Source organism: Vigna unguiculata, chromosome 7, assembly GCF_037176805.1.
Source record: "Vigna unguiculata cultivar grain cowpea cultivar isolate G323 ecotype 2 chromosome 7, ASM3717680v1, whole genome shotgun sequence".
Taxonomy (NCBI): domain Eukaryota; kingdom Viridiplantae; phylum Streptophyta; class Magnoliopsida; order Fabales; family Fabaceae; genus Vigna; species Vigna unguiculata.
In genome coordinates, this window is record NC_140798.1 from 11658653 (window position 1) to 11681462 (window position 22810).

General features: G+C 35.3%; 2 protein-coding genes and 1 long non-coding RNA gene across 3 annotated transcripts; all 3 read right to left on the minus strand.

The window, feature by feature from the left end:
- Nucleotides 1-212: 212 nt before the first annotated feature.
- Nucleotides 213-1270, minus strand: LOC114192335 (casparian strip membrane protein 2). The gene is made up of 3 exons (XM_028082027.2): nt 970-1270; nt 736-859; nt 213-582 (listed from the first exon to the last, which is right to left on the minus strand). The coding sequence occupies exons 1-3, from the start codon at nt 1212-1214 to the stop codon at nt 367-369; spliced, it is 585 nt and encodes a 194-aa protein (XP_027937828.1). The 5' UTR covers nt 1215-1270; the 3' UTR covers nt 213-366.
- Nucleotides 1271-9242: 7972 nt separating this feature from the next.
- On the minus strand, nt 9243-11152 carry LOC146884621 (uncharacterized). Its single transcript, XR_014996485.1, has 2 exons — nt 10953-11152; nt 9243-9444 (listed from the first exon to the last, which is right to left on the minus strand). It is a non-coding gene; the product is annotated as an uncharacterized LOC146884621 (long non-coding RNA).
- A 10360-nt stretch (nt 11153-21512) lies between these two features.
- On the minus strand, nt 21513-22572 carry LOC114192338 (casparian strip membrane protein 2). The gene is made up of 3 exons (XM_028082032.2): nt 22270-22572; nt 22036-22159; nt 21513-21882 (listed from the first exon to the last, which is right to left on the minus strand). Exons 1-3 carry the CDS (start codon nt 22512-22514, stop codon nt 21667-21669), a joined length of 585 nt encoding a protein of 194 aa, XP_027937833.1. The 5' UTR covers nt 22515-22572; the 3' UTR covers nt 21513-21666.
- Between the last annotated feature and the right edge of the window lie 238 nt (nt 22573-22810).

Here is a 22810-nt window from a genome sequence, read left to right on the forward strand (position 1 = left end):
TTTCTTTGTGTGAGATATGAAAATTACAATTTTCCTTATCAGATATATAACATATACTACCTATAATTAAATCTTGCATCGTGTCACTATTATTCTAACTTCAACATATGGATCACAACAAGAAAAATAGTGGCACAGGTCTTGTCACTGAGGAAAGTTGCGCAAGAGAAAGTTAAGTAAAGAATGATCAGTGCAAAGTAAAACACACCGGCTGAAACTTGAAACGTGCATATATATATTAGAATGACCAAATGTATACAAATGAATTGGCACATCATACACTTGAAGGAAATTAAAACAAGCCGAGGCATTAAGACTTAGGAAACAAATAGAACATGCAAAATATTTATATATATACGTTAATTTTCAAGGCTTCCCAATAGCCAAAGCAGACATGACAATCAACAACACGAAGACAACAACGGCAACGAACGATGAGACCACAGCTGAACTGGTCTGCGCACAAAAGTCTCCAAATTGGTTGCATATGGCTAACCAGTTCGTGTCCTGATCACCATTGTGTGCTAAGTAAACCACGGCAGCAGCTGAAGCAGCACTAGCAGTAGCTAGAGTCAGAAACACCTGCAATTCATATTTTTAAGAAATGAACTTTAAAGATTAACTTAATCTTACAAAATTGACTTTTAAAATAAGGTTCACGTATAAACTTTCAATGTATATACTAATGTTAAATGAAATTATATACGAAGGAAAAAAATATTTTAAAGAGCTTACAGTGTCCAAGATAATGAGGAAAAGCCTTGGTCCAACAGCATGGGGGCGAATAATTGCAACAACGGAGAAAGGAAGAGACAGCACCAGGTAGCCACCCACTAAAGCCATAGTAATAACAAAGAACCTGCATTGTGTTACGCATTGGTTAGAATTTCTGATTTCAGTGATTTAACATATATATAGATGCCACGAAAAGGCACAGAAAATAATAGAGTTTTGAAGATGATGACATACTGAAAAGTAGTGAAGCTATCATAACTAGCCTCAAACTGAAAGAACTGAGTGAAGAAAGGTAGTGTCTGATCACTTGTTCCCATGGTGGCAGCAGCACCAAGAGCAGCAGCTATGGCACCTAACCTTAGAATGAAATCCATTATGGCTACCCCTTTTTTCCATCCTCCTGGTCTCAGTGGTGCCGCAACCACACCTTTTCCTTTAACTACTTTACTTGATTCTGGGATATCGATGGTGGTTGACATTTTTGGCTTTGGTGATGCTCCAAGGATAGGATACACGAGAGAGGATGATGCAGATGTGTTGATGATTGAAGATAACATATATAGAGGAAGAAATTAAGAGATGTTAGGATAAGTGGGGTGATGCATGATACTTACTCAGTGAAGTTGTTATGACAACTTTGTTGCTCTTATTTATATTTTGCCACCTTTTCGTACCGAAGCAAGTGGAAAGAGCCACAACTTACTCTCTCTTTGTTGATTAGTTTGTCCCACTTTTGAAATGTCAATCAAATAGTTATAATAAATTAAAACTTTATTAAATGAGCCAAACCAAAAAATAATAGTAGGGAATTAGAGAGCTTCATTACAAATTTAAAAAAGAATGTTTCTTTTAAAACTAAAAGTGAAAGTTATGAAAAGATCCTGGCTATATATATATATATATATATATATATATATATATATATATATATATATATATATATATATATATATATATATATATCAATTATTTGAAATAAACTATTATATTAATTTGAAAGATTATAGAAAAACAATTAGTTTGCATTTGTTTTGAAAACATTGAAATAAACATAGAAATTGAATTTTATAAAAATAGTGTTTACTATTTTTATATTAGTGGTTTTGAGGTTTTTTTTCTATATTAGTGGTACTAAAAGAAATACTAATAACATAAAGTGACGTCGTGTTATAAAAAAAAACTGTATTAACAGTTTTTTTTTAAATGAAATTTCTATAGAATATTAATGAAAATCTTCTTAATTAAAAATTTTAAAATGCATTTTGAGATCAATTATTTGTGAGTAAACTTACGAGATTGTTTGATGAATGGTCTGTTTAAAATTTTAAAATAAAAATGATATATTACATTATATTGTAATAAAACTATTATGTTCTTTAGACTTAAAATATTGTACAGAAGCATCTATCTTTTTTTCTGACGTTATTTTATCTATACTCATTTTAGTTTTCACTATCTTAATACTGATATTGTTATAGTTCAATAGCATCGATTTGATCACTTCAACAACATTATATTATATCAGATAAAAGGGAAAACAAAAACATACAAAATAAAATAAAATGAAAGAGGACAAAATATGATAAACAAATATAAGATTTATGATAACTACTATATTTTTGTAATGTTTTTCAAATATATAAATATAAGGGAGAACATTTACCAATTAAACACAATAATACATGTATCCGACATCGATGCATTTTGATGTTCACCATAGAATGTTATAAAATTGTACCTGATCGATACTATTTTAGTGCGGAACCAGACGATCTCAAGAACCCTTTGTGTCGAACCTCCTCCTGTTCCTCCCTGGACTCCTCCTAGATCTCCCTACCGTCTACACTCTAGGGGCGGGGTACCTGCAGGCACTCCGACGCTCAAGTCAGAAAGTGATTTGATATGAGGTGTAATTGGTTCAGTGAGAAAAGCATATCTTTACGTGTTCACTAGGCCTTAATTTATAGTAATTTCTTAACGGACCTGTTATTATTATTTGCGGGCCGTTTGTATTCGAGGATCAATTCTTTCCCTTTCCGACTGAGGATGTACGCATCGGTTCTTTCCTTATTGACTGAGATTGTTCGCCTGTGCCTTTGTTAAAGATAAACTCTTTCCATTTTGAGATTTGTTTGTTTGTACTTTTGTCAAATAAACTCTTTCCATTCTGAGATTTGTCCGTCAGTACTTTTGTCAAAGATCAGCTCTTTCCATTCTGAGATTTCTTCGTCTGTACTTTTGTCAAAGATCAGCTCTTTCCATTCTGAGATTTTTCCCGTCTGTACTTTGCCAAATATCAACTCCTTCCTTTTTGGGTTTTGCCCGTCTGTACTTCGTCGAATATCAACTCCTTCCTTTTTGGCTGAGATTGCGCGCTGCTCCTTTGTACCTCTGTGCCATAATCATATATTCCATTTGTCACATCATTGGGCTGGGATGTACACGGCCAAAAGGGACCGGGATATATCCGGCCATCACTCTTATTGGGCCCTCTGTGTTGTGTTGGAGAAAAGGTGAAAAGCAGATACCCCAGTGATTGGACCACAACGAATGTGCCTCATACTTGGGCCGGGGTGATCCTGACCATTTCTGTCTTATTGGGCCGGGATGTACCCGACCATACACCAAAACCAGCCCCCCAGTCTCATAGTGAACGAAGTGAAACAAGAGGCTGAAATGTGTAAAATCGAGTATGAAGGAAAGAAAGAGTATGGTTGGCCGAGATGTACCTGGCCATTGTTGGACGGGATGTACCCGACCATTCTTGGCTGGGATGTGGTTGTGATGCTGCCAACATGTGTCTTGACCGAGATGTACCTGACCATTCCTGGTCGAGATGTGGCTGGCCTCTTGCCCTACTAGGTTAGTAAGTCCGCTTTTGTGTGTTGTTATGTGTCATCTTTGTCGTATTTATTTTATCAATATGGGAGGATCATCTAGGACGATGAAGTTTCCTTTCCCATTGATACAGATATGAGGGGATCATCTAGGGCGATGAAGCCTCCTTTCTCATTGATACAAGTATGGGGGATCATCTAGTTTGATGAAGCTTCCTTCCCTATTGATATAGATATGGGGGATCATCTAGTTTGACGAAGCTTCCTTTCCCATAGAGAGAATGCTAAGAAAATATTTGATTGATGCACTTGATTTAAATGTGTGCGTGCTTCAGCGATGGAAAATGTAAGTGTAGAGTAATAATAATGAAAAATTATGCTTTATTTATTGCTACGATGCTCATTAAAACCTTCTTGACCAAAACCCTCCTTAGGAAAAAAAAGATCAAGGTAGGAAAGAGTACACCACTTATTATGCAATCAATCCACAAATCGCTCGTAAGAAGTCTGAAAATAAAAAATAAGCATTTAACAAACTAACTGTAATACTTAGATTTGAGGCATTCCAGGTTGTTGGAATAGAGACACCTGATAGGTGTTCCCATCTGTATGCGCATTTACCCACAACTTCCTTGACACGGAATGGCCCTATTCCTAGTTGGGCGAGAACTTCCCCTCGTGTTTCCGGGCAACACTTGCGATTCGCCACACTAGATTTCCCTGGTGAAAAGACTTGGGTTTGATTTTAGTATTGTAACGGTGCTGGGCTCTCAACTTGGTGTATGGGTCTTTCTCTCAAGATGTCTGCGTAGCATCTACGCGCAGTTGGCTGGTCTACATGTATAGTGACTATGTCTCCCGAAGTTGACGGAAATTTTATAGCTAAGTGATATGTGGATATTACCACACCAAGCATGTTCAACGAAGGTCTCCCTAACAAAATATTATAAGAGGTGTGAGCATTAACAATAAGGTATCGAATTTTTACCGTTCGCGTCGTTCTCCCTGCTCCGAATTTGGTGAACAAATCAATGTAGCCCTTTGTATTCAGTCGCTCCCCTGAGAAGCCCATGATCGGCTCCGAGTATTGTTGGATTTCTACTTCCGAAATTCTTAACTTTTTGAAAGTGCCCTAGTACAAGATATCCACTGAACTACCCTGGTCTACCAAGGTTTTACTTATTGCAAAGTCTTCAATCTCCATTGAGATCACCATTGGGTCATCGTGTTGGGGGTCAATGGCTTGAAAATCATCATCACAGAATGTGATGGGTGGCATGTGCCGCCAGGGACATGTAGATACGACATTGACATTTTGGATTGCTCGGACGTACTTTTTCCTCGCGGACATAGTGGCTTTGCCTCCTGCAAAGCCTCCTGATATATAGTTGATCACCCCTCTCAATGGCTTCTCCTTAACATCCTGTTCATCATCTTTCTCGGGCTCAACCCTCCTTCTGGTGCCTTCTTCACGCCTCTCCTGGTACCTTGACGTTCTTCGTGGTCGCTCCTCATATCTACCTTCTCGCTTTTCTCTGGAAGAGAATCCCCCTTCCTCCCGTTTGACAAATCTTCTCATGTGTCCTGCTTGTATAAGCTCTTCAATTTTATCTTTCAAGGTAAAACAATCCTCTGTCGTGTGTCCATAATTCCGATGATATCGACAATGCTTAGTGGTATCCGCGTTTGGGGGAGTCGGGACCCTTTGAGGGGTTGCTATTAGGTCGATATTCAAGGCCTCCTCCAAAATTCTCGCTCTGTTAGACACGAGGGGTGTGTACCTGTTGTACTTTGGTTGTCTAGAGTCCTTGAACCTACTGTCAGGTCGTGGCGCTAACACCCTCTCTCTGTCATGTATTTCTTTTCCCGAGTGTCTGATTGGGTCGTACTGCGAAACTCCTTTAATTCTTCCATCTACATAAATTTGGTTGCCCTGGTTCGAAGCTCGTCCAGATTGCTCACGGGCTTCTTGCACAGACTGTCAACGAACGGGCCAGGCTTTAACGCTGTTACAAGGTGGTGCATGGCAACCTCAGGATTTAGATTAGAGATATTCAACGATATCTTCTCGAAGCACTCCATAAACTCTCGCAGAGATTCTCCCCTCTCCTGTCATATATTTACTAACGTCAGAGAAGTGAGATGGTGTGGCTTACTGGTGGCGAACTGAATGCCGAAACGGGTGACCAACGTATCGAAACAATCAATAGAGTTGTGGTAATCGTGTGAACTAGTTGAGTATAGGACCCTTCAGGGACGTTAGAAACATACGACAAAGAATTGCATCATCTGAAGTGTACAACCCTGCTTGGGTGGTGCATACGTCCATGTGTTCCTCTAGATCAGTAGTGCCATCGTACTGGCTCATAGTCAATCCCTTCCAGCGTGCAGGAAGTTCTACCTCCATGATCCCGTCCACGAAGGGCTGGCGTCTGGCTGTTCTGGGTCTCGCACCTGTTTGGTTGGTGGTGGTTCGTACCCTGAATTCATCTCGTCCTGTGCCGCCCTCTCCTTCTCCATTATTGTGAGATTCTTCCCTTTGTTGGGAATTTTGCTCAAGTTGCCTTCGCATCCGCTGGTTCTCCTCTCTCAGGGCATTTATCTCTTCTTCGTTCTTGCGTCTCAATTCCTCCAACTGGCGGTTCATCTCTCGTTCCATCTCCATTGCTACTGTATTTTGATCGACTGCTGCTCTTGTCGACACCATCCTTCTTGAGAATTGTCTGGCCCCACGGTAAGCGACAATTGTACCTGATCGATACTATTTTAGTGCAGAACCAGACGATCTCAAGAACCCTCTGTGTCAAACCTCCTCCTGTTCCTCCCTGGACTCCTCCTAGATCTCCTTGTCGTTTGCACTCCGGGGGTAGGGTATCTGCAGGCACTCCGACACTCAAGTCAGAAAGTGATTCGATATGAGGTGTAATTGGTTCAGTGAGAAAAGCATACCTTTACGTGTTCACTAGGCCTTAATTTATACTAATTTCTTAACGGACCTGTTATTATTATTTGTGGGCCGTTTGTATTCCAGGATCAATTCTTTCCCTTTCCGACTGAGGTTCTACGCATCGGTTCTTTCCTTATTGACTGAGATTGTTCGTTTGTGCCTTTGTTAAAGATCAACTCTTTCCATTCTGAGATTCATTCGTCTGTACTTTTGTCAAAGATTAACTCTTTCCATTCTGAGATTTGTCCATCTGTACTTTTGTCAAAGATCAGCTCTTTCCATTCTGAGATTTGTCCGTCTGTACTTTTGTCAAAGATCAGCTCTTTCCATACTGAGATTTTTCTCGTCTGTACTTTGCCAAATATCAACTCCTTCCTTTTTGGGGTTTGTTCGTCTGTACTTCGCCAAATATCAACTCCTTCCTTTTTCGTGTTTGCCTGTCTGTACTTCGCCAAATATCAACTCCTTCCTTTTTGGCTGAGATTGCGCGCTGCTCCTCTGTACCTCTGTGCCATAATCACATATTCCATTTGTCACATCATTGGGCTGGGATGTACACGGCCAAAAGGGGCCGGGATATATCTGACCATCACTCTTATTGGGCCCTCTGTGTTGTGTTGGAGAAAAGGTGAAAAGCAGGTACCCCAATGATTGGGCCACAACGAATATGCCTCATACTTGAGCCGGGGTGATCCCGACCATTTCTGTCTTATTGGGCCGGGATGTATCCGACCATACACCAACAAAAATATATTAAGTTTTTCTAAATTCTGAAATTTAGAGCATAGACTAGGTCGATTTAGTGTTTTTTCAAGTACAAATAAATATAAAACCTTGAAAACTAGACATATGAAATTTACATATGTAGGAGGTCTAAGACAAATCCCCTCAATTCTTTTAATGTGAAAGTATAAAAAGGATTTAAAAAATATTTCTGATGTATTATTTGAAAGAATATTATACCATATATACATACAATAGTGCTATAATTTGTCATCTATTAAAGGAATGACAATTGCACATATTTGATCATAGAGGTAATAATGCCTAAATTACAGCTAACACAATATTTGATTACATAATATTTGTTAATAGAATATTTGACATATCTTAACACCCCCACTCAAGTTGGTGCATGAATATCACACATTCCCCACTTGAATAGAGACTCATTAAACACTTTGCTTGACACTACTTTAGTGAGAACATCAACCAACTGCAATTCTGATCTTACAAAAGGAAAAGAAATTATTCCAGCTTCAAGTTTCTCTTTGATGAAATGTCTATCACTCTCCACATGCTTTGTTCTATCATGTTGCACCATATTGTGAGCAATTACTATAGCCGACGTATTATCATAGTACAAACTCATAGTTTCATTTTGTTTAAAGCCCAAATTTGATAGCACATTTTTAATCCAAAAAAGTTCACATACACCTAGTGTTATGCCTTTGAATTCTGCTTCAGCACTAGATCTTACTACTACAGGATTTTTTTTACTCCTCTAAGTTACAAGATTTCCTCATACAAAAGTAAAGTATCCAGAGGTAGATCTTTTATCATCTTTTGAACCTGCCCAATCTGCATTAGTGTACCCTTCTACTTTTAAGTTTCCATGATTTGAGAACAAAATTCCTTTTCCAGAAGTGGACTTTAAATATCTCAAAATCCTCTCAACAACATCCATATGAAGCTTTCGTGGGTTATGCATAAATTGACTAACAACAATCACCGCATATATAATATCTAGACGTGTATGAGACAAATTAATTAATTTTCCTACCAGCCTTTGGTACCTCCCTTTGTCTATGTTTGCTGAATTTAAGCATTGAAAGAGTTTATGATTTTGTTGAATTGGTGTATCAACTCCCAAGCAGTCCAGTTTCCGATAGTAAGTCAATACTATATTTTCTTTGGCATAGAAAAATACCATGTTTTGATCTAGCTACTTCAATATCCAAAAAATATTTGAGGTTTCCAAGTTGTTTCATCTCAAATTCAGATGCAAGGTATTGTTGTAAATTAGAAATCTCATCTTGGTCATTTCCTGTAATAATCATGTCATCTACATATATAATCAAAGTTGTAATTTTTCATTTTCTTCTCTTCAAAAATAAAGTGTGATCAAAGGTAATAAATCTATAACCAAAAGACTTCATAGACTTGGTAAACCTTCCAAACCATGCTCTTGGGGATTGTTTTAATCCATATAGAGCCTTCTTTAATTTGCAAACCTTAATTCCAATTGAATTTGTCATGCCTGGTGGGGAATCCATATAAGTTTCTTCTAACATTTCTCCATGTAGGAAAGCATTTTTCACATCAAATTGTAGAAGAGGCCAATATTGGTTTGCTGCTAGTAACAGAAGTTTTCTCATAGTATTGAGCTTGGCTACCGGTGCGAACGTTTCTAGGTAATCTACACCATAAGATTGAGTGTAACCTTTAACCACAAGTCATGCTTTATACATCTCAATAGTTCCATCAGCTCTATTCTTAATTATAAATACTCATTTGCAGCCTACAATTTTCTTCCCTCTTGGTAAGGACACAAGATCCCAAGCGTTTTTTTTTCTAAAGTTGCCATCTCATCAACCATTTCTTTTGTGACACCCCGACTACTATACTAAATAATTATTATTTGATAAAAAGATATGGAATTAATTGTTTTTTTTTTACCATAAGATTATCCTTGAGAGAACATTAATAATAACATAACTTCATATTTATATATATAGTTTACATCTCTATAATTGTTCATGAAATATTACAAAAATATATATTTGTAAAATATTAAGAGTTCTACTTCAGAATAGAAGATTATCTATATTTTTAATATCTCCTAAATAGAAATTATCCATGAGTCAATCTTCAGAAGATCCACCAATAATATCCCGAACAACCCTCACTGAGCAGGTTCCTCTTCTGCTTATGCAACAGGTACATATGAAAGAAAAATATGAAAGGAGTGAGGTCTTTATAAGCCTTAAATATCAATCTTAATAAACTCAACAAACAATGCAGACACCGGGGGCCTAGATTTGGACCTATAACCACCAAACTTGATCTTGTTTTACCAGACATATGGATCCATATTCCACTTCTGATGATCCAATCTGAACATCAAAAGTTGCTTTGGGAAGTGATTAGGTAGTTGAGTATTTCTCATAAAACATTGGTACAATCATAATTATTTCTTTCTCGAGAATATTAGCCATTCATCGGCTCACAAAAGAGATATATACTCACTACCTAACCTTGGCGATGCCGAGCAGGTATCGGATAGTCCCAAGTTTGGCCTATGAATATCCTAGTCCAGTGCGCTATTCTGAACTATCCAGATATTCACCTACTTGGTAAAACTTCCTTAGACCCCACCATGGTCCCTGCCTTTCATCCCGCAGTGTACCAAACTGTGACTTCCCAAATACAAATACTTTGACACTAGTTTAATCTCAACTTATTGAAACCAGACTTAACTCTTACTTAACTGACACACTCTTGGGTATTTTCAAAGGTCATAAAATGTGATGACTATCAATTCATGTCATTGTATAAACAATATACAAAGAATATAAAACAACGATAAAATGGATATGCAATTTTCTTCTATCCAAGCTCACTAAATAAAATAATATTTACTTTCACTTCACATTTATTTTTATTTTTAATTATAAAATAATGATAAAATAAGAATCAAAGCAAGAACTTTAAGTAAATAATTAGATAAGGATTAGAACATTATAATTAAATATAAAAATATAAATTAAACGGGACCAGTGCATAACTTGAGATATATTAATTGAAATAAATAAACAGGACCAGTGCATAACTGGAGATAAAAATAAAATAAATAAATAGGACCAGTGCGTAACTGGAGGTAAATAAAATAAAATAAATAAATAAATAGGACCAGTGCGTAACTGGAGGCAAATAAAATAAAATAAATAAATAGGACCAGTGCGTAACTGGAGGTAAATAAAATAAAATAAATAAATAGGACCAGTGCGTAACTGGAGATAAATAAAATAAAATAAATAAATAGGACCAGTGCGTAACTGGAGGTAAATAAAATAAAGTAAATAAATAGGACCAGTGCGTAACTGGAGATAAATAAAATAAAATAAATAAATAGATAGGACCAGTGTGTAACTGGAGGTAAATAAAATAAAATAAATAAATAGGACCAGTGCGTAAATAGAGGTAAATAAAATAAAATAAATAAATAAATAGGACCAGTGCGTAACTGGAGATAAAAATAAAATAAATAAATAGGATCAATATATAATTGGAGATTAAATAAAATAAATATAAGAGGATAATAAATGAAAGTAAATAGAATAATATATGAGTCAAAATAAATAAAAGATTAATATAAAACCCATGAGCTTATCAAGATTAATATATAAAAGCTTAACCTCACTCCCCCTTACCTTATTGATTGAAGAGCACACTAATAATAGTTGTAGAAGACTAGGATCTCTTTGAATCTTTGCTCTAAATTTTCTTTCCTATTTTTCTCTTTCCCTCTCTTCTTTCTCTCTCTCCTTTCTTTCTCTTTCTTCCTTCCTTCCTTCCTTTCTTTCTTTCTCTCTCTCCTTTCTTTCTCTTTCTTCCTTCCTTCCTTCCTTTCTTTCTTTCTTCCTCACTTTCTCACCTCCCGTAACCTTCATTCCATATATATATATAAGCAAGTCATGTGCTTATCTTTTCTTTCAAAATCATGATTACATGCATTAATGAAGAGATAATCCTTATCTCTTCATCTTATCTTCTTCTCTCTTTTTTTTTCTTTTCTTCTTATCTTTTCTTCTTTTCTTCTTATCTTCTTATCCTTTCTTCTTCTTTTTCTTTTATTTTTTTTTCTTTTTTCTATATTATTATTATTATATTTTTTTTTATCTCTTTTAGAAAATTCTTCATATATATATATATATATTTTACACACACCTATTTAATTAAAATATTTTTACCTAATATATATATATATATATATATATATTATATTTGTTTTGTTTTATTCTTATTATTATTTTCAATAAGTAAAATTTACATCATGATAAAATATATTTTTAATGTTTAAAATGCATTTAGATAAAATATGAAACATTAGTAAAAATATAAGATTTTCTAATTGTTTTATTTAAAATAAATAATACAGTTTATTAAAAAAAAGGGATGCTACAGCTTTGGTCCATCTAGGACCGACCAAAGCTTCTTGTATATTACTAGGAATAGAAATTGGAGATAATTGAGATACAAATGATGCATATGACTGCGATAACTTGTGAGATGACACATATTTACTAATGGGATATTTAACTTTGGCTTGAAGGTCTAGTTCATATTTAGCTAGAGGTTGACCATGGTTAGAACGGGGTGGAAGATTATATTGGACAATAGTAGACTCAATGTTTAGTGTGTTGGTGGTCTCATGTAGACAAGGATCAATTTCATGATCAATTTCGTCTAAATTAGTATTATCAATGGTAGGATAAAAAGAAACAATTTCATGATTAGTTTCAACTACATTAGTATTATTAGAGATAGGATCAGAAGATACCTCTGAAGAGTCAAGTTGAACCTGTGGAGAAGATTGAGCCAATTGGTTAGGATCAGAAGACATTGTATTATCCAAAGGAGAAGTTTCCATATTTTGGATTGGCTCACTTCCTGCAGTATGATCCTCACACGATAATTTATCATTATAGTATAATTTTATATTTGGGATATCAAACATACTAACATCATGATTATGCACTTCACTTTCATTGCCGCCCTGAAGTGTAGAATCAACATAAAAAACTATGCTCATTAAATGTCAGATCCATAGAGATATAAAATTTCTTTTATGGTGGATGGTAAGCACGATAACCTTTTTGAGTTGATCCATACCTAACAAAAACACATTTTAAAGCTCGTTCTTCAAGCTTTGTACGTTGATGTGAGTGTAAGTGAACATATATAACACATCCAAAAATATGAGGTGGTAAAGAAACCATGGAAGGAAGGATACAATGATCAAACAACACATCTAAAAGTCTTCGAAAGTTAAGCACACTAGAAGGTGTTCGATTAATCAAATCAACTACAGATCTCACAGCCTCACCCCATAAATGAGATGGGACATTACCATCTATCAAAAGTGATCTTGTCACCTATAATATATGTCTATTTTTTCTCTCAGCCACCCCATTTTGTTGTGGTGAATAAGGACATGTAGTTTGATGTAAATGCATTTGGAGTTCATGAACTCGATTAACTCAGTCTTAAAATATTCCCCTCCATTGTTTGATCGAAAGACCTTAATATATGTGTTAAATTGAGTAACTATCATATGATGGAAGGAACGAAACATATTACACACCTCACTTTTATGTTTAAGCAAATACACGCAAGTTACTGAGTACAATCATTAACAAAACTGATAAACCATTATGTGTAGATTATGGGGCAGGGCCCCAAACATCTATGTGGATTAATGAAAAAGAAAAATCTATTTTTTTATTGCTTAAAGGAAACACAACACGATGACTTTTTGCCATTACACAAGTTTCACAAATAAAATCAGAAATATTGCATTTATGAAATAGTGATGGAAATATTTTTTTTAGATAACCAAAAGAGGAATGTCCCAATCTTGTATGCCATAACCAAATTTCCTTTTTGTTTTTTTATCTTGTATGTGTTCATTCGCAAGACAAACTAACGCTTCTTTATGGGTTTGTTGTGAGACATTTTCAAGATAATACAATCATTCTCTCTCTACCACTGCCAATCTTCTCCTTGGAATGGATGTTATGGAAAAAACAATGGGTTGGGTAAAATAAGGCAACACAAGAATGTGATTTGGTTAACTTGCTGACACAAAAAATATTATAGTTCAATGTAGAACAAATAAAACATCAGGAATTGATAAAAAGGGTGAGAGGGATACAATACCTACACCTTCAATAGGAGATGAGACCCCATTGGCATTAATAATAGCAGTTTTAGAACAATTAGGGGAAAAATTAATAAATTTATGTGGATCACAAGTCATATGATCAGTAGCACCTGAATCAATTATCCAATCACTATCCCTAGTAACAATAGAAAGATTAAGAGTAGAGTTAGATATACCTGACTTGGTCACAAATCCAGCAATAGTAGAACTATGATTCTTGGGAGTAGCTTCTTGCATATGGGTAGCAGTGGAAGTCCCAAAATCATTTTTCTGCAATTGATTTTTATCGGAAGGAACCATAAAAAATATTCAAATAAAGAAACATTGCTTCCTATATTGTAGAGGATGTCAGTGTTTGACTCTGATACCATATAAAAAGGATTTAAAAAATAATTCTGATATATTATTTTAAAGAATAGGGTAACCATATATATACATATAATAATGCTATAATTTCTCATCTATTCAAAGAATGACAACTGCACAAATTTACTCACAGGTAATAATGTTTTAAACTATAACTAACACAATATTTGATTATATAATATTTGCTAATAGAATATTTGACATAAAGAAATACACGTATGCAGGAGGCGTAACTATGGATGGCAAAATGGGCCGACCCGCCGGGCCGGCCAAAAAAGGACGGGCTGGGTTGGAATTTCCAACCCGTCAACCCGCTGTAACCCGGCCCGCCAGTTTAGCGGGCCAAAACGAGCCAGCCCGCTAGCCCGTTTTTTTTTAAAATTTTTTTATGTTTAAAATTAAAAATAATTAAAAAATAACACCTTTTTTTTATATTATATAGATAAATTTATAAACAAAATTTTAATAAAAAGTTAAAAAAAAAGTTAAAAAAAATTAAAAAAAGTAAAAAAACAGAAGAGAGAGATGGGCCAACCCGTGGGCCAGCCCGCCTGAAGATGGGACAAGTTACAGTTTTCGGCCCGCTTATTGATGGCGGGCCAGCCTGGACCGGCCTGTTTTTGGCGGACCATAGACATGCCGTGCCAAAACAGGCCGGGCTGGCCGTTTTGCCACCCCCTGGCGTAAGACAAAGAAATAAAGTATTGGTCCTTCAACTTTTACATATATGCATAATTCTTTGTAACTAGAATTAACTTGAAATGATGTCTATAAAAAGAATTATTGTGACCGAAATAGTAAAGAAATATAAGATGCACTAAAAATACAAAATTAAAACAACTATCAGCAATAAATTCAATTTATTACTAATAAAAAATTAATTAAAAACTAAAAATATAAGAAATAAAAGGTGCAATCGATATATAATAAAACTAGAAAAACACGTGCTACCGGTGTTAAGAACCTTCACACATGTACGTTGTAACTAGGGATGTCAAAAAAATCCGTATCCGCGGGTATCCGCGGATAAAACCCGCAACGGGTAGGAAATGGATATTAAAAATGGATACCCGCTACCCACGGGTATGGGTATTTTTGATACCCGCATGTTAACGGGGCGGGTACGGGTATCATAGTATCCGTACCCGTGAATACCCGTACCTGCTAAACTTTACCTTATATATATATATTAGTAAATAACATTATGAGTCTTCATCCAATAATGATTGTCAAATTCTTACCCCACAAATGAGTAAATTACTTCCATATACTGTGGAGGTATTGATGTGTCTCTAAGATTGGTTATGGACCAACATGGAAGGTAATGAAATTAACACTTTTACTTAGATATTTTAATTAAGTGATTGTTAGAAATTTTTACTGAACTTCTTATGTTTTAAGGCTTTTCTAGATTAAAATTGGACAACATGAAACTTTATACAATGTTGCAAGAGGTGGACATTGATGAAGTTAGTAATTTCTTTAATATTTTATTCAAAAATAAACTACAATATAAATTGGTAGTGATTTTTTATTTGTTTGTTTTTCAAGAATCAATCGGAGAAAGGAGACTTGTTGATCTAAGCACTAATTATGGTTAAATATTTATTTTTTAAAATATTTTTGTAAATACCCGCGGATACCCGTGGATACCCGCGGATATGAAAACAATAGACGGGTACCCGCATAACGGATACCCGACGGATATGGGTACGGGTACGGGGCAAATATTTTTCCAGCGGATAGGGTACGGGGAACTACTACCCGTACCCTACCCGCCCCGTTGACATCCCTAGTTGTAATGTAGTGATGTTCGTAAGACACTGTTTTAAACGCATTTTTTCTATTAGAAAAAGTAAATAATGATTAATGTAAGTATTTATCATATTATAATGGTATCTATAATTTTAATTAGTTTTACTATCTTAATTATTTCTGCAGGTTTTACCGGACAAATGTAAATATTATATAAAAGTTTACGTAAATGCTAATTTTATTAAGAATGTTCTTATGAAGAAAGTTCTTATGTTTTGTAGTTCGCGGACTTATTGACACTTAAAACTTTCACTTTTCAAACAATGCTATACAAAAAAATTTGCTGGTAGAACTAATGTCATGTTATTTTTACTGATAGGTAGAGTTGGACATAATTAATTTAATTGTACTGTACTACAGTTAACTGTATTGTATTGTTTTATACTAAAATAATCTGTACTGATTATATTAAAAATTGAATTGTATTGTTATCTAGTTCGATTTTTAAAAATTAAACTTAAATGAATTAACTATCCTATAACTGAATTGAACTTAGCCTTTTAGTTTCTTTTTCATACTTCACACATGGGTACTACCGTACATGTACACTGTACTGTTGTTTTCTCTCATCTCCTAGTACATGTACCTTGCACTGTTTTCTCTCATCTCCTATACATTACACACAAAATTTGTTGCTCTTTGAATTTTTCTTTTCATTTCATATACAATAATAAGAAAATTTGCGTAATATTTTTTAGGTTAATTATAATAATAGATTTAAGCGTGGTTATATTATAAACCACCGTTTCATTGATATTAATTATTTCATTTTATAAAAAATGGTATGTAATATTTATTTCATTTTATAAAAAATAGTTATATGTAATTTATATTAATTAATGTTATTATGTATGATAAAGAAAATTTAATACTTCCAACACTTATTTTCTGAATATATTTTTTATACCGAACACAAAATAAAATTTGTTTCTTTCAATTATAATTCTCTCTTAAATTAAATGTGTTTTTCTTATATATCCTATTATTCATGGAAGATGGTATTATAATGGGAGACTTAAATTTTATAAATAATATCTTCAATTTTATTTTTATTATTGTTTGAGTACGTAACACAATCATATCATCTATATTTAATTTTAGACTATTTTCTTAATCTCCATATTACTAAATTTGTATTTTATTTAAATTTAAAAATATTGTGAATACTCAAAATACTCTTTACTTACAGAAAAATGTTAATTTCAAACTATTGTATATGAATAAATATTACAAAAAATACTATAACTTAATTCATTATTAATATACTTTTTAAGTTTATTAGCAAAAAATTAAAATAAAATTGAAGAAAAAAATTCAACAATTTAAATTGATGTAATAATTTATTAACAATTTAAATGATGAAGTACATTTCGATTAAAAAATAATACATTTCGGTTCAAAATTAGTGTGATTTAGTTCAAAAATGGTTCAAAAATAGTGTATAGTGTAGTGCAGTTAAAAAATAATGCAGTTCATAAAACAGTTCAGTCCAGTCCATATTATAGTGTAGTGCAACTCAGTTCAGTTCAGTTTGTTAGAAAAAAAAGAACAGTTTAGTTCAGTTCGTTTGAACTGTTTTTCAGTTCAGTGCAGTTCGAACGAATCTTTTTTGAGTTCAGTGCAGTTTTTAATGGTTCAGTACAGTTCAGTACATTTTGTCCAGCCCTACTGATAGGTGAAGTCGTAGGAGGATGTCTTTAGATTTTGTTTTTAAAAAAATGTGAAGTCGTCAAAGGTATTCGGTTTGAATTTTTTTTAATTATAAACTTCTTTTTAATTTTTTTATTATTTATTTAAATGTATTATTATTTTGTTTAAAGTAAAGTGATATAAAATTTTTATTCTGTTATATTTTAATGATTTATTTTTTGTTTCTTTATTTAACTAATTTAATTAATTGAATACATGACAAAATAATAAAAAAAAAAGTTGTAATTATATTAGTAGTATTTGAAAAAATTAAAAATAATAAAAATAAAATAACTGAAATGAAATACATTATCCCATTATAAATATTTATTTCAAGGAAATCAAAATATAATTTAATCAAGATGTAATAAAAGTTGAGAACTTTTCTATTTTGAAGAGGACAAATGTGTTGTGTTTGTCGTTCATTCATATATAATATGCTTTGTTGTTTATTATTTAATATGGATATGTTTGAACATCATTAGCACTATGTTCGTTTGACGTTGAGTGGTATAGCGAAGACGGATCAGGTAGGTAATATTTCATATGTTTGTTTGGCAAGTTTTAAGAGGAAGACAGTGTGATGATTAACGGGATGTACATCAGTGTAAGAAGGGCTTTTGACCCCGGTTATTTTTGTCATTTTGCCTCGATTTTAGAACCGAGGCATATTGGGGTGAGGCCAAAAGGGGGTGCCTTTTGGCCTCGGTTATCACCCGAGGCCGTAAAAACACTTTTCTACCTCGGTTGCAGAGGGACCGGAACCATAGGTTCAACAATATTTTTTTTAATTAAAAATTTCGCAGAGCCTTTGGCCTCGGTTATGGTAAGAACCGAGGCCATATACCCCGTCAGTACCCATCTCACAGTGGTGGCTGCATCTGGTGACTCTCGTCGTAAGTATTCTACCGGTAGTGCAGCTGCTTCAAATTTTCAAACCGTATACGGTCTTGTGCAGTGCACCCCTGATTTGTCTGAGACAGACTGCAATAGATGCTTGGATGGGTGTATCTCAGAAATCTCATCGTGTTGTTAGGGCAGGATGGGTGCTAGAGTTCTTAGACCAAGCTGTAATATTAGATTCGAAAGCGCAATGTTCTACGATCAAACTCCTGAACTAGACCCTGATGTAACACCACCATCTCTGTCTCCTCCTTCCTCCGCAGGTACTTGTCATTGTTATACTTTTTGATATTTTATCATCCTGGAGGCTAGAAATGCCCCGCTCACCCAGCATAAAATTCTTGTTTTTGCAGGAAGCAACAACCTGAAGACCGCTCTCACCCTCGTCGGTATCTATGCGTCCAGAAACAGTTTCTTCAGTGTCTCAAGGGGCAAGGACACATATAGTGCCAACGCCATTGGGCAGTGTAGAGGTGACGCCACGTATTTTCGACCATTGACAGCCGACACCGCGGTGTCTCGGAGGCCATCCAGAAGCTTCTTCACCACTCGATTGAACTTATCGATGTTGGGTGCGTCGTGGAGGTTCCAAACAAATGCCCACTCGAGCTTGTCGAGGTCGAGTCGGAGGACAAGGATGGTGGAGCAGGGCGCGTTGAGGGCGAACGAGGACTTGAGGCCGCCGACCATGAGGATCCGGTTGCCGTGGCCGCAAACGAGGCGGGGGCGCTTGAGGACGTTGAAGACGTCCCCCCATTCATGGCGCTCGAGGCGCGACCACGAAGGCGAAGGAGTTGCGGCGACGTTGCAGGAGAAAAGTTTCCACCGGCGACGGCTTGCGGAGACGGTGGCCGGAGCAGCGCAGTGGCAGCACATCGTGGTTGCAAAGCTTCGCGTGGTGGTGGTAGGTGGCTGGAGCAGCAGGTTGTAGAGAGAAAGAGGGAGAGAGAGGAGAAATGCACGGCGGGGAAGAAAAGGGGGTTCGTGAATTTTGAACCCTAATTAAACTATATGGCCTCGGTTCAATTAATAACCGAGGCATATAGCCCTATTTGGCCCCAGTTCAATGACACCCGAGGCCAAAGACGTAAAGGTTAATGGCATTTTTGAAATATCCAGCCACATTTTTGGCTTCGGGTCTTTGGAACCGAGGCATATAACCCTTTTTTGGCATCGGTTTTTTTGAACCGAAGCATATAACCCTTTTTTGCTTCGGGTTTTCGCTGAATCGAGGCATAAAAGTTGCCTGAAATTGCAAAAATGCCACCGCGCCATTATATGCTTCGGTTCCTGACCAACCGAGGCATATAAGGCAAGGTAAAAAGCAAAATTTGTACTAGTGGTAGTAAGATTAAAATCTCGTCTAATATGCAGTGATTTGAGTGGATTCACTTAGTTAATGTTAATTTTACCTTCTTTTTTCACGTGCATGTTGGTAAGGTAGCATGGTATGTAATGGAAGATCTGTGGGGGCTTATTTGTGAAAGATCTGATCCCTATTGTAATGGAACAGATATGTGGGGGGTTTAGTTGGGAGAGATCCGATCTCCATGTCATGGAATGGATATGGGTTAAAAAAAAATTTCTTTGATAATTTTTTGTTTCAATTTTAGTGGTTAAAAAAATTATGAAAATAGATTTATTCATACAAATATCAATTTATACTACTTATTAAATGAAGGGCAAAATAGTAATCTTACTGATACTTCTATTAAAACATATTTTTTAATCTATTACATCAATCAAATCTCTCACAAATTTTTACAAAAAATTACTTCTAAATTTACTTACAATCACCTCTAAATCCCTTTAAAAAAATAACACATAATTCACTCTTAAATCCACTCAAACCCATCCACTCACTCTCTCTTTCACATACTTTCCCTCAAGTGAACACAGCCTAAAGCTTGGTTATACTCCATATTAGAAGTATGAATAAATTTGTCAAATTGAAGTTGAAGACAAAAAATGTAAAGTAATATAGGTATGCAAAATATAATATACTAGCTTCCCTTGTGTGTAGTTGTTAACATTCATTGTTTTAATTGATTTTTTATTGTAAATGAGTTATGTGTTATCCCTATTGAAACTTAAGTTTATTTTTAGGATTTTTGAATATTTTCTTGAAATTACTTTACAATTTATATCTGGACTCTGCATTTCACAGAATTGGGTCGATACTTTGTGTAAATGAAGATGAGCATCCAGATAAAGCAAACCAACTTTCTGCATAAGTCGAAGAAGAAGAAGATGTAGCGGCTCCTCGACGGTGCAATGGCAGTGCAGCGACCCCTTGACAGCGTAAGCAGAACGAACGCCGCAGCGAAACAACGATGATGGTTGGTTGAAGAAGAAGAAGATGTAGTGGCGCTGGAAACCTCCTTGACGGTGCAATGGCGGTGCAGGTGGCACGAAGGGCTGACGCGTAGTGGAAGAGTGGACCAGGTGTGCGGGACGCTCGAAGAAGAAGAAAAAGTGCAGAACATTTGCTGCTGAGGTGTGAAAAGATTTGGGTTTTTTTAACCCTACGAAGCGATACTGCCTCGGTTAATTCGAAACCGAGGCATATTGACTTGCTCATATGCCTCGGTTGGCAAGAGAATCGATGCATAAGTCATCTACTGCCTTGGTTATAAAAGAACCAAGGCATACTCCTTCAGTGAAATAAAAATAAAATTAAAAAACTGCAACTTAATTGCATCGGGTAAAAAGCACCTGAAGTAGAAAAGCTATTAGACCTCGGTTCAGCGATACTCGAGGTATAAAAGCATGTAAAAAATTTCAAATTCCGGAAAAGCGGGAATTGTCAAAATTTTTTAAGCTATATGCCTCAGTTAGAATAGCAACTGAGACATAAAAATTGACTTTAATTACAAAAATGTCACCGCGCGTTTATATGTAACGGGTGCGCAAGAACTGAGACATATACTGCGATGTAAAAACTCTTAAATGCACTAACGTGTGTGTATGAGAAAATTTTATTTATGACAGCTTTTAATTGTTAAAATATATAATTTTAACGTTGTTATTAAATATAATATTTTTTCACTGAGTAGTGTACTTTTCTTTGTGTGAGATATGAAAATTACAATTTTCCTTATCAGATATATAACATATACTACCTATAATTAAATCTTGCATCGTGTCACTATTATTCTAACTTCAACATATGGATCACAACAAGAAAAATAGTGGCACAGGTCTTGTCACTGAGGAAAGTTGCGCAAGAGAAAGTTAAGTAAAGAATGATCAGTGCAAAGTAAAACACACCGGCTGAAACTTGAAACGTGCATATATATATTAGAATGACCAAATGTATACAAATGAATTGGCACATCATACACTTGAAGGAAATTAAAACAAGCCGAGGCATTAAGACTTAGGAAACAAATAGAACATGCAAAATATTTATATATATACGTTAATTTTCAAGGCTTCCCAATAGCCAAAGCAGACATGACAATCAACAACACGAAGACAACAACGGCAACGAACGATGAGACCACAGCTGAACTGGTCTGCGCACAAAAGTCTCCAAATTGGTTGCATATGGCTAACCAGTTCGTGTCCTGATCACCATTGTGTGCTAAGTAAACCACGGCAGCAGCTGAAGCAGCACTAGCAGTAGCTAGAGTCAGAAACACCTGCAATTCATATTTTTAAGAAATGAACTTTAAAGATTAACTTAATCTTACAAAATTGACTTTTAAAATAAGGTTCACGTATAAACTTTCAATGTATATACTAATGTTAAATGAAATTATATACGAAGGAAAAAAATATTTTAAAGAGCTTACAGTGTCCAAGATAATGAGGAAAAGCCTTGGTCCAACAGCATGGGGGCGAATAATTGCAACAACGGAGAAAGGAAGAGACAGCACCAGGTAGCCACCCACTAAAGCCATAGTAATAACAAAGAACCTGCATTGTGTTACGCATTGGTTAGAATTTCTGATTTCAGTGATTTAACATATATATAGATGCCACGAAAAGGCACAGAAAATAATAGAGTTTTGAAGATGATGACATACTGAAAAGTAGTGAAGCTATCATAACTAGCCTCAAACTGAAAGAACTGAGTGAAGAAAGGTAGTGTCTGATCACTTGTTCCCATGGTGGCAGCAGCACCAAGAGCAGCAGCTATGGCACCTAACCTTAGAATGAAATCCATTATGGCTACCCCTTTTTTCCATCCTCCTGGTCTCAGTGGTGCCGCAACCACACCTTTTCCTTTAACTACTTTACTTGATTCTGGGATATCGATGGTGGTTGACATTTTTGGCTTTGGTGATGCTCCAAGGATAGGATACACGAGAGAGGATGATGCAGATGTGTTGATGATTGAAGATAACATATATAGAGGAAGAAATTAAGAGATGTTAGGATAAGTGGGGTGATGCATGATACTTACTCAGTGAAGTTGTTATGACAACTTTGTTGCTCTTATTTATATTTTGCCACCTTTTCGTACCGAAGCAAGTGGAAAGAGCCACAACTTACTCTCTCTTTGTTGATTAGTTTGTCCCACTTTTGAAATGTCAATCAAATAGTTATAATAAATTAAAACTTTAT

Coding starts and splice junctions, on each gene's coding strand:
- LOC114192338 (XM_028082032.2), bottom strand. CDS start 22,514: ATGTCAACCACCATCGATATCCCAGAATCAAGTAAAGTAGTTAAAGGA. Junction 22,160..22,269: donor GATAGCTTCACTACTTTTCA/GTATGTCATCAT, acceptor AACACAATGCAG/GTTCTTTGTTATTACTATGG. Junction 21,883..22,035: donor TCCTCATTATCTTGGACACT/GTAAGCTCTTTA, acceptor TATGAATTGCAG/GTGTTTCTGACTCTAGCTAC.
- LOC114192335 (XM_028082027.2), bottom strand. CDS start 1,214: ATGTCAACCACCATCGATATCCCAGAATCAAGTAAAGTAGTTAAAGGA. Junction 860..969: donor GATAGCTTCACTACTTTTCA/GTATGTCATCAT, acceptor AACACAATGCAG/GTTCTTTGTTATTACTATGG. Junction 583..735: donor TCCTCATTATCTTGGACACT/GTAAGCTCTTTA, acceptor TATGAATTGCAG/GTGTTTCTGACTCTAGCTAC.